This window comes from Chanodichthys erythropterus, chromosome 19 (genome assembly GCF_024489055.1).
Source record: "Chanodichthys erythropterus isolate Z2021 chromosome 19, ASM2448905v1, whole genome shotgun sequence".
Lineage (NCBI taxonomy): Eukaryota > Metazoa > Chordata > Actinopteri > Cypriniformes > Xenocyprididae > Chanodichthys > Chanodichthys erythropterus.
In genome coordinates, this window is record NC_090239.1 from 37,339,306 (window position 1) to 37,351,395 (window position 12,090).

Sequence of the window (12,090 nt, forward strand, 5' to 3'; positions counted from 1 at the left end):
TTCCTCTGGTCTACTGCTTGATGAACCTTGCCATCTGCCATTATGAACTTTTGGGGAGGGTCTGTAGTTCTTGTCGCTGCCTCTCCTCCTAACTGTCTCCAGAGGGTTTCCTGCATTAGTGTAAAGGTGCTTCCGGTGTCGAGCACCGCCTTCATTTCTCTGCCCTGCACCTCCACCGGCACCAACAGGAGAGATTTTGCTGCGTGTGGTTGGGCGATGGATAAACCAGCCAGGTGTTTGGAGGTATTTCTTTCAGATGGTCTCTTCTCTGCCCTCTCTTTTGTATTTTGACTGCCAACCTTCTGCCAGTAGTCCTTTGCCCCTAAACAATCCTTCTCCACCTTTGAGCCCACTTTCACCAACTGTTCTACGGTTTTCACAGTCCCTCGTAGGCAGCCAGCCACCCTGGGGTTGATGTTATTAAGGATGCGGCTCACCACCTCGTCCTCGGAAATATCAGGTTTCCACTTTAAGCAGAGGGCCCGATAGTCGTAGGCGAAGTCTCTTAGGCGTTGTTTTGGCTGCTGCACCATCGACCTCAGTTTGTCCTCGACCTCCGTGAGGTAATACTCTGGTAGGAACGCAGCCATGAATGCCTTCTTAAAAGACCGCCAATCAGTTATCTTCCTCTTTTCCGATTTCCACCAGCTCAAAGCCGGCCCACGCAGCACCGTGCTAAGGGTTCCGATGAGCTCTGGACTGGGCAGTGGCCTGATTTCCAGGTAATTCTCGCACTGTTCGATGAAGGCGAGCACATCCGCCGTCTCACACTCATCACCAAAGGTGGGAAACTCCAGTCTAATTGGAGGCTGCGCACAGAAGGACGTGGCACTTTGAACAGCTGGAGGATTAAGCACAGTGGTTAGTGGGGTGTTAACAGGGGGTACATCATATGTAACATTGACAGTTTTAGACGTGGGTGTTTTAGTTCTGGCAGCAGGTATCGGGGTTCTAGGGGCAGTAAAAGAAGAAAAGGAGGTAGCTGGAGTGTATGCTCGTAGGTGGGACAGAGAAGGGGTACTTGTGAGTCTCAGCTTTTCCATCTGACTCTCCCATTTTGCTTCTCTCCGCAGAAAGCAGTCTCCAACGGCCCTCTCCAACTTCTCCAGACTCTTCTGGAAATATTCTTCCAGCTCCGCCAAGCTAGCGTCCACTGCCTGCCGAAAATTGGCCTCTCTATTTAAAGCACTTTCAATAGACTGTTTGAAATCGCATTCCCCAGCCTGCACTTTTGTGTTAAGGGCCAATAAATCCACCTTTAACTTCTCAATATCTGCCTGCATTGTTTGTATTACATTAACATTGTACACACAGCTTGATGTTACATCATCATCATCATCATCATCACTTTGGTCATCAGGGTCAGATATATACAAGGAACTTAACAAAGATGTTAACTCTGCTGTAGGATTGCGTCGAGTTACAAATGGGCCTGCCGTAAAATCTACCTCAGGCGTAACACCAGAGTTATCAGCATTGTCCACAATATTTTCACCAGCAGCATTAGGCGTCTGTACATCATCATTAATCATAGCAGTCTGAGTAGCAGTATCTGTAACCTCCATATTAACAAATATATATGTATTCACACAAAAGGAAAAAAGAAAAAATACAAACAGAACGGTCCCCGTACGGGCCACCACTATGTAACACTCTGACTAGAGCGTACACTAAATTGAGGGAACCGCTCGTTCCTCAGGAAAAAAATATGAAAAAAAGACAGACAAAAATTTGTTTCAATCACCCAAGTGTATTATACAATTTAGAAAAATTCATGACCCACAATACAACCAGAAAAAATGTTAAAAAAAGTGTGTATGCGAAAGTGAAAGTCCAACTGTAGTATGTATGGTATTGAATCGGTCTCACCGGAAAATGTCCATGAATGAATGAATGTCCGTGAGCAGATCCAAGGTATTGACTGAAACTGGTAAAACTCCTCACTGGTAAGTAGTACAAAGTCCCAATAAAAATATATAAACAGTTCCGTAAGTATTCCACAATCAGTTTGACTGACGGGAGCGAACACAGACGCTGGTAACCCGGCTACCTTTAAAATTCTGTGTTATGATCACGTGATGTGTAGGCCGCGCGGGCGCCGCGAAATCTCGCGAGGGCTTGATCAAATGGGGTCTCACCAAGCGGCAACCTCCCCCTTTCTCTCGTGAAGCCAATACGGAAGTAACTTAAACTGCGATTCATCGACTGGCCGCTAGGGACAGGCTCCAAAAAGAGCAGAATCTCATAGAGTCCCATGTTAAATTGGCCAAGTTTATAGCAGAAAAAAAAACATGTTTACAAGTTGGTTCAAATTGTGGTTTTGGTCTATACTGCTATTTTTGCCCTTCATGACAACTCTGAGGGGGGTGAATTTTTTTATAACTTATCCATTTAAATTATATTAAGCCTTAAAGTTCTGCATAATTAAGGGCGTGGTCACTTGAGTGACAGGTAGATTGTTATCCGGGAGTGACGTGCGGTGACGCGCAGCTAAGATGGCCGCGGCCTCATTTTCGCTTCAAAACTGCTGTTCAGAACTCTATGGGTGACGTCACGGACGCTACGTCCATATTTTTTTACAGTCTATGGGTCTCACACACACACACACACACCGGAGCAATGGAACAGAGCACAGGGTGACAATTAAAATAAATGATCAACCATGTATTCGTGTTAATCATACATAAAGTATAAATATCACCCTTATGTGGCATTGCTACAAATATATATATATATATATATATATATATATATATATATATATATATATATATATATATATTTCATGCAGTTTTAACACAGCTTTAATTGCCTTTTAGTTATTTCATGACTTAATTGACAACACAACTACGACGCACCGTATTTGCACGTGATCGAAAAGTGCGCGGTCTTGCAACCCACCAGTTGAGAAACATTGACGTAAGCTATATAGGCCTACAGAGTTCGCCGTTCGGTGAACGTGATTTCACCAAGTACGACATGTTCCTGGATCAAAATTGTAATCAACCAATCAGATTTGAGGGACAAGTTTAACATTTAGGTGCATCTACATCAATGTTATTCACCTATCTTTCCCCTCTGATTTTAGGGATAATTTATGGGTAGGATAAGGTTTAGGGGTAGGAATAGGGTTAAGACTAAATTTTCGGACAGGAATGTTGTTCCAGGATCAACAAAATATGTTGATCCAGGAACATGTCTTACTTGGCAAAATCACGGTGACCTTCGCCGTTCACTGTTGTTCTGCCGAAGCTCATTCGGCACCTGTATCATTTCCGTGCACGTTTGACTTGTGCCTGGCACTGAGGCAAAGTTAGAGTGTGTGTCTGAAAAGTCTCCTGTTTTTTTGTGACAGTTCTGCTTTTAAATAAATGCAATTTTTGTCAACAAAAAAAAAAAAGAGAGAGAGAGAGACAGAAATAGCAGTTGTGAGCGGGGTGGCCAAAAGGTTGGCCAAGCTTAGGCCATGGGTGGCCACGGCCACCCCTGGCTCCGCCCCTGGACAGCAGATGTTGCATTAGATATTTTTAATGCCATAAAAAATATTTAAAAAATCAAATCGCATTAGAGTTGACAGCACTACTAGGTTAAAACTGATGTGTTTATGTGAATACAAGGCAAGATGGACATCATGACAATATTTTCATGTATTTGACTGTAAGCAGCAAGAAGAACAAGCAAGAAGAGGCAGCTTTATGTGTACGCACTTGGAATGAAGCACGGGAATGAAATCATGCGTAACCCCCACCGAAATTCAGACCAACATTTCTTACAATTAGCATTTTTTCTATAAATTTGTGTGTGTTATTTGTTGTTATTGGAGACATTAAAGATTGATATTACATAATTTTTTACACATTTTAGCAATTTAAAAATGTTTGAAGAAGTTTTTACACGGCACCCCTGCTCTTGCCAGACGGCACCCAGTTTGGGAAACAATGGTCTACTGCGTGCACTGTGCGCCCATTGCCATAAATGAATGACAGCTATCAATTCATAAGACATTGAATACAATGAATGGACAGAAAAGATAGCATCGATTTTACAAACTGCCCATTCTAGGGCAGTTGTTATTCTAAACAACATACAATAGCACTGGTATTACAAAACATTCAGTGTCACACAGAATACAGATGTGCCACAAACTTACAACATGACTGTGGCACATGCCAATGAAGACCGGATGTGCCACCTGATGTGTCACTAAGCATAGCCACTTGATGTGTAACTAAGCATAGCGACATGTGCCATTGGAATGGATTCTGAGCATCGGATGCCATGTCACTTAATGCTAAAACCACCTATCACTCTTTCAGGAGAACAGATTTTCATTTTATCTTGTGTAACAAGTAAAACATATGAAACACTATAAATTATCCTGGACTAAGATGCAATAATTAAAAAATAAATAAATAAATAAAATAAAATTGTCAAAATATATGGCTGAAATGTGTTTGAAATGTCTTTGTATTTAGTCAGTTCAGTTTAATCAACTATTTCTGTATTTTAATGTTACGTGAATTACACTATATTTCTACATTGTTTAAATTTCTATAACCATTTAAACAAATTGCACCCTGCTTACACTGACATTGTTGTTTTTGTTTGTTTAAATGTGTTATTGACTTCTTGCTGCTTGTTAAATCCTGAACGATTTTTGGCTTTTTGAGGTCCCTTGCAAAAAGTGAATATGTTCTAACATGTTTTAATCTAAATTTAAGTTCTCCAAAGGAGGTTCAATCTATCTGTTGCAATTGAACAAACATTGGCCAAGACTTGCGAAGAATTCAAATTGTATTTTTCTGGACACTTGACAATAAAGATTTGTCTTGACTAGTATTTTCTAAGAATGGTTATTGGTCTACATACTGCACAGTACTTCGTGTATTACGTTATTGTTTCCTTGTCTCAAAGTTTCATGAGAATGCAGCGCGTGTGACTCACCAGTCCATGTTAGAATCTCACGCCAGATTCAGTGGCTCGTTATCGGGGGGTCGTGGCTTGATAACTTTTCACGCTCTGCTCCTATTTTATCTACCAAAATTATTTTTTTCGATTAGGTCTCTCTCTCTCTCTCTCTCTCATATGGTCATAACAGCTGTAGAAATACGAGACGAGGCATGAACTGCGTTCCGATTAACAGGGTCCTAGTGCACTGCAGTGCCATCAATTCAGCAAATGGGTCATTCTACAGAAACGTCCACTTTTCTGTCCCTAAACTTTACAGAAATATTACACTTGAAAAACACTTTAGGATTACAATTTTTTATATTTTAATATGAAACAATAAGTTATTTGAACAATTAAACCTTCTTGAGCCATCAATGTGCCAATATTTGGTTTTTAATTAATTCTAAAAATTCCAAGCACCACAGAAGTGCTCGTCCCCACAGTCATGTACAAAGGGAAAGTACTTTATTTTGAGCTCAGAAACAGGTTTTTCTACCATTTTAATTTCAATAATGTATGCATAACTATCAAATATATAATGTAAATAACATAAAAAAAACAAATGCCAAATAAATATTATAAAATATATAATGATTGTAGTTGTCCCCTGGTGTTGTGTCACTGGTGTTACCTTTAACAAAAATCTCTTATTTTGAAAGAAAAAGTCACACTGATGGCATCACTTGACTTCCTTCTTCCTGTTTCCTGAAGATCAATGAAGAAAGGCAAATGAAAAGTCCACTATCTCTTTTCAATTATCAGAAATTTTAATTCGAAAATCAGAATTTCATACGAAGCTTTTAGTTGAAGTCACTGGTGTGACCTACTTTATTGCTAGGGAATTATAAAAAACTAGAATACAAATGGATTAAACTACTTGATTTAGTGAATATATCATGATTGACAACAAGTTGGGTTGACACCTTGCAGCAGCCATTTTGTAAAATGCATTTTTCATGAAAATTGTCACTGGTGTTACCCATTTATAGATCAAGCTATTCATTTAGTTCTTTTGCATAAAATAGCACTAAGATTACATGATTATAACTTTTCTTTCTCATTGTTAATTCTCCTTTGGGCAGATATGGCTAAATTAAGGGTATTTGGCTAAATTCAGTGCAGAGACTTTACAGACAGCGTATTTTACAGACAGTTTTAAAATGTTGTTTATGATCTTTTTCTGACTGTTTTCACTAAGTGTCAAAGATAAGTCTTTTATTGTACACCAAATATAAAAATTTAGTCCAATCTACTTAATTATAGGTGAAAAATTAAGGATCTTTGGTCCTACGTATACGTCACTGGAGATTCATTTTGTCACTGGTGTTACTGTTTTTTGTCTGTCACATTAAATAAAATGTGTCATATGTGACATGATAATAATTTTACATCCATTGAATTCTGCTACACTCAAGAATTAAGATTTAAAGGATTGCATCATTACTTTTCATAACTGTTTTTCCAAAATGTTCATTGTTATAGCAAATACATGGTTGCGAAATTGAATTATTATCATTCAATCACACTTTTAACTAACCTGATTAAAATAAAAAAAACACATAATCTCCTTATTTTTTGCATTATCATTATTATTCTGTAACTCTGACTGCATGTGCTGAAAAAAAAATGAGAAATAACATTTGATAAAATTGTTTAAAAATGCCAGAGAAGTAAGGTAACACCAGTGACAAAAAAGGGGACATGCAGTCTTTAAATAAATGTTATTAATGTTAATTAATGTTATTCCCTGGAGAAATAATTTGATTTTGTTCATTTGCTGCTACAACAATGAGTACTGTTGTAAATCCTCTGTATATTTATGTATGCGACGATCTTGTTCTGCAATAAAGAGACGAATAACAATGTTTTTTTACTATGGTAAAAATGCCATGTACATGAGTCAGTTTTTACAACATTAAAAGTCTTCATGTAGAAATAGTATTATATTAAACACAATTTGTATTATTATGTATGCCATATTTATCGAAATAAAAGTATAAAAATAGACTTTGATATTTAAAAAGAATAAGCTTATGTTGATCTTCATTGTACATAGGCCTGTAGTAGGCACTGAAATAAGTGCATTAAGGTTTGAATGAATAGTTTTTTACTGCACGTAAATGTTGGATATTATATATATATTTGTGTTATTTCACAAATATATATATATATATATATATATAAACAGCTTCATCTGCAATAAAGACAGCAAAGTGCATGTATGGCTTCAGTACGTATTCAACTCCTCCGACTTTAAGCAGCAAATCGCACCGATCGGTAAGTTTGTTTGAGATCTGCGGCTGCCAAATACCTCACCTTGAATTTACATGAAATTGGGCGACTACGGTCATCCTTTAACCACATTTGTGGCATATGTACAAATATTGAGTGCACTTCATTCGAGTCGCGCTAGTATTCCACTATGCTGACGGAAGTGAAGATACACTGCTTTTTTTTTTTTTTTTTTATGCGTCAAACAATGATACAGATACACAGACAAAACAGACGAAACCTCTACAGGAATGACATTTCACAAAATCTTAATGTAAAGTTCCACAAACAAATAAGAGAAAGGAAAGTAAATAAATAAACATAACATCTTAAAACACATACAGAAGAAGCATTATGCATCAGAGGTATTACCAAACAAATCATCATAAGATTTCAAAAATCTGTCACTTTTCTTGTTTTTAATCAATTTAAGAGATTTGAGAAAAGCATCAATCTCAATTAAAAAGTGTGAAAAGGTAGGCTGCGAGTTAGAGAATTTTTGTTTATGAATAAAAAATTTCCCAAACAAAATAAAAAAATTAACAATATAATTTATTGGAGTATTAGTTGAACCTTTATAATAACAAATTATATCTTTTAATTGAAAGGATTTGGAAGAATCAAGGCCTATATGAAGATACAAGCTATTCCAAAATCTTTGAGTTTTTTCACATTGGAAAAATAAATGGATCAGCGTTTCCTCATTTCTACAAAAAGAGCAAGAATTGTTAATCTCCATATATTTTGCTACAGTTTCATTTACAGGATATATTTTATGTAGTATTTTAAAATGAACTTCTTTGGTTTTATTTGGGATGCAGTATTTATGAGGTAACAGCCAGGTTTCCTTCCAGTCTATAGAATCAATAAGAGAAGCCCAATAAAATTTGCCTTTAGGAGTGTTACATGTTTTATTTTGAAGGATTTGTCGAATATGCTTATTATTACATTTTTTGTTAAATATACTAATTCCATCTAAAATCAAATCTGGTTCTTTTGTGTCACTCTTACTAAAAGCTAGATGACATATAACAAGTTGAGTTAGATCGGAAGGAACCGCTTTAATCACTGCATTATATTCTTTAAACGGTATGGGGAAATTATGAACAGACATAAATTTTTCATAAGACAAAAAATTACCTGATTTATCAAAAATGGAAAGAATACCAATTATATTTCTATTAAACCATGTAGAGAGAAAAATAGATTTATTTCTAATCATTATATCAGAGTTGTTCCATAGAAAGGTTTTATGTGGTGAAAAATTGTGGGTGTAGCATAACTTCCAAGCAAGAAGAGCCTGCTGATGAAATTTGGACAGTGCTACTGGCAATCTATTAGGTAAGTAGTTACATTTTAATAAAAAGGGAAGGCCACCAATTTTTGTAAAAATATAATTTGGAATAAAAACCCATAAAGAACTGGGATTAGTTAAACATCTTTTAATCCAATTTATCCTAAAGGTGTTCACTGTATCACCAAAGTCTAACACTTCAAGTCCACCTTTTTTCCGACTATTTGAAAGGACTGTTTTTTTAAGCTTATGAGGTTTGTTTTTCCATATGAAATCTAGAAAAATTCTATTAATTCCTTTAGCAGTAGAGTCATTAACAAAAAGAGAAAGGGAAGGATATACGTGAAGATACACTGCTTCGAGTCCTAACGGAAGCTGTGTGACGTCATGTGAAAAGGGTCTATTCAGGGGACACGCACTTCGAAGTGCATGAAAGGGGTGGGGATTTGGACAGGAGGGTTGTCAGGTCTGCGCAACAAAACCATCCCAAAAGTAGTGTAATCACAGCACAAGTGTAAAAGTATCCCAATCCCAGACGTGGCAACAATGAGCCGAGTGTCCTTGCATGGCTAGCGGCTGGGTGACAGACAGCTGACAGTTGATGTTTCTGTGTGCATTTTAAAGTTTTATGACTTTCTATTGGGTTTTGACATGCTTCACGACGGGACACTGGACCAAAATATATATGGTTAAAGTTAGTTTTATATCGTCTGCAACTATTTAAACTTGTTTGTTTTTTGATGAAATGAAACGTTAACTGTGAAAATACATTAATATTTATACATTTACTCTGTATTAAAGCTGTATTTAAGTCTAAATTCAAAGTATAGTTTTTTAGGATTTTATTCAACTGGGGGCGTATTACAGAAACATTCTATCTTAGGTCTTAACTTAAGATAAGATAAGTTAATTTAGGATTTTTCACAAATTCACATTACAGAAGCAAATCTTAACTTGATTTAGGATTCTTATCCTATCTTACAAAATCTCATCTGTAGTTAAGAAATCTTAAACCGCTCCATCGAGTTCGGTAATCAACTGTCAGGTCTGTTACCAAGCAACCAATGACGCGCGCATACTGCTTCTGAGATAAAAATAAAACTAAAATGGAAAAACAACGGCGTGCTTTCAATTTCAGTGCAGCAGAGATAGAAATTTTGATAAGCTCCGTCGAAAAGGGGAAGCCAGTGTTTGCTTCGGCAAGTTTTCACCTTCACTCTCTAACGAAGATAAGGAAAGAGAGTGGGCAAAAGTTGCCGAAAATGTTTCTGCGGTGTCTGGCGTTTCTCGTAGCGCAGAGTCTGTGAAGAAAAAATTCACCACTCTTGTAAGCGAAACGAAGAAGAAAGCTGCTTTACAGGCAAAAGAGGTAAAGAAAACGGGAGGGGGAACGAGCGACGCTCCATCGCTAACTCCTTCGGAAACGAGAATGCTGGGTGTCATCGACAAGTGCACTATGAAGGTAAGACAACACAGGACTTGTTTTGTAATGTTTGGTTTGAAGGTAGCAAATAAACGTCAGTGCTAATATGAAATTTATACAGCTATGCTTCCATTATTGACCCAGGCATCCCTGATGGTTACGAGGTAGGGCTGGAGATGGACCAAAGTGAACTGTCAACAATACAGCTGATCTGGAGGAGGGAACATCAGTGCCCCTTCAGCTACCCCCATGTATGCTATGCATTAATTCTCACCTTGTCTATATGTTGAATTCTGTGCATATAATTTAGCTAAACACGTAAATGAACGGCAAGAACACATTAAAGGTCTTCTGTTTTCAGTTAAAAAGGTGTCATTTAAGCAGCCCCTAATAATTAATTTTTACAACGGAAGTGATTAAATATATTTTAGCTCGATAACAAATTTTTCCTAGAACTGCTGTAAAGCCAAAACAATCTCTGTCTTTTAATTTTCCTATTATCACTGTGATGCTGCTGTGAAACAATATTGTGAAAAGTGCTATATCAATGAATGAAGATGACTTAGGCTTATGTTGTTTTACAGCAAAAAGACAGAAAGTCTCCACTTCGAGCCATGCAACACAGTTGCTAGAGATAGAGAGGGGGAAACTAGAGTTGTACAGAGAGAGAGTGGCCATTGAGAAGGAGAGGCTGAAGATAGAGAAAGAAAGACTGCAGATGGAAAGATCACTTTGTAAAAGATGCAGGGAGGAATTGTAGATTCTGTTGTGTTAAGCTTCTTTGTTTTGAGTTTTTCTTGATTGATGTCTTTTCTATGCATTGCAGTGTTAATTTAAATAAATTAAATACATAATTCAAAAAGGTGATTTTATTGCATTTATTAAATATACTTTCATTCTTCTCTGCAATGTTCATTTAACAAAAATAAAATGTATATAAATTAAACTATTATTTCATGTTATTTCATGCAATTATATCATCCCATTTTGGGGCATTCTACACCGACGTCTAATTTGCAAAAAATCTTTGAATGAGCCGATTTCTTATGTAGAGCCCTTGATTTTGTCCTTCCGGCTGATGTCTTTCTTCATCCTCCTCTGCTGCATCTACCTCTGGGTCTGGCAGTTTTGCTAGTCTGCATTTGTTGTGCAAGACAGCCGTTGCTTTGATGAACAATGAAACCTTCTCTGGGGAATACTGGAGGTAGCCTGCACTAGTGTCATGACATCTCCATCTAAAAGTTACAAATAAGTCTTATTCACTGTAGCCATTGTGAGTAGAAGCGCATTTCTAAATTCCATACATTCTAAGAGGTACTTTTTGTCAAATTAACATACAACCAGATATCATTCCTATTCATTTATTTATTTATTTATTTATTTATTTATTCATGTTTAGTTGTTTGTAGAATTAGCAAGAGTTGACAAAGTCATCAAGTCTAATGTTATTTAGATGAAGGGAACATATTTTTTATTATTATTTTGGCAAATGACATTTGGGGTCGCCCCAGTACCCAACAGCATATAAGGCTTAAATACTTTTGTTTTGGAATACCATGCTCTTCCAAACCCCAAAAAGACGCTCCTGTCTTGACCTGCATCTTTTATGAGCCTGGTTATATCTGTATTGTGAACAGGATATAATGTAATAGGCAATACTGCTCACCAATTACATTATTATTGCAGTACAGTGTAGTATAGTACACTAATAGATTAAAGATCTATGTCTGTCATACCGCATTTCTGCTGGTGTTTGCGGATTGATCACAGGAGTCATCAGGAATGGCTTCAAAGGGTAACCTGAATCACCCAGCAGCCAACCATTTTGTCCACTTTCCTCCAAGTATGCAGTGATGTCACTGCAGTAAAGTTTTTTTTGTATTAAGGACTATGCAATTAACACATAAGTTTATCAGATGATCATAATAGTATATTGTCAGAAACAACTAATAACAAAATGTTAACTATTTCAATAATTTTTAATTATTTTTTAGCATGACATTAATTTTGAGTTGATAATGTATATTGAGCATAATCGTAAAATAATAAAAGTTTTAAAACCCAGAGTTTATTCATTTAAATTGGCAATAAATGAGAGACTATGACACTACTAAATGAATGGTTATTTTATACTATTTATAATGTAATGAAA

At 36.5% G+C, this 12,090-nt stretch overlaps 1 protein-coding gene across 1 annotated transcript in view; it reads right to left on the reverse strand.

Annotated features, from left to right (window-relative positions):
* adprh (ADP-ribosylarginine hydrolase) overlaps positions 1-5,081 on the reverse strand; it is a 259,504-nt gene extending 254,423 nt beyond the window's left edge. Inside the window, exon 1 of the mRNA XM_067369686.1 lies at positions 4,945-5,081. Within this exon, the coding sequence (XP_067225787.1) occupies positions 4,945-4,952 (8 nt within the window). The 5' untranslated portion in view covers positions 4,953-5,081. The remainder of the gene's footprint in view (positions 1-4,944) is intronic.
* Positions 5,082-12,090: the final 7,009 nt, after the last annotated feature.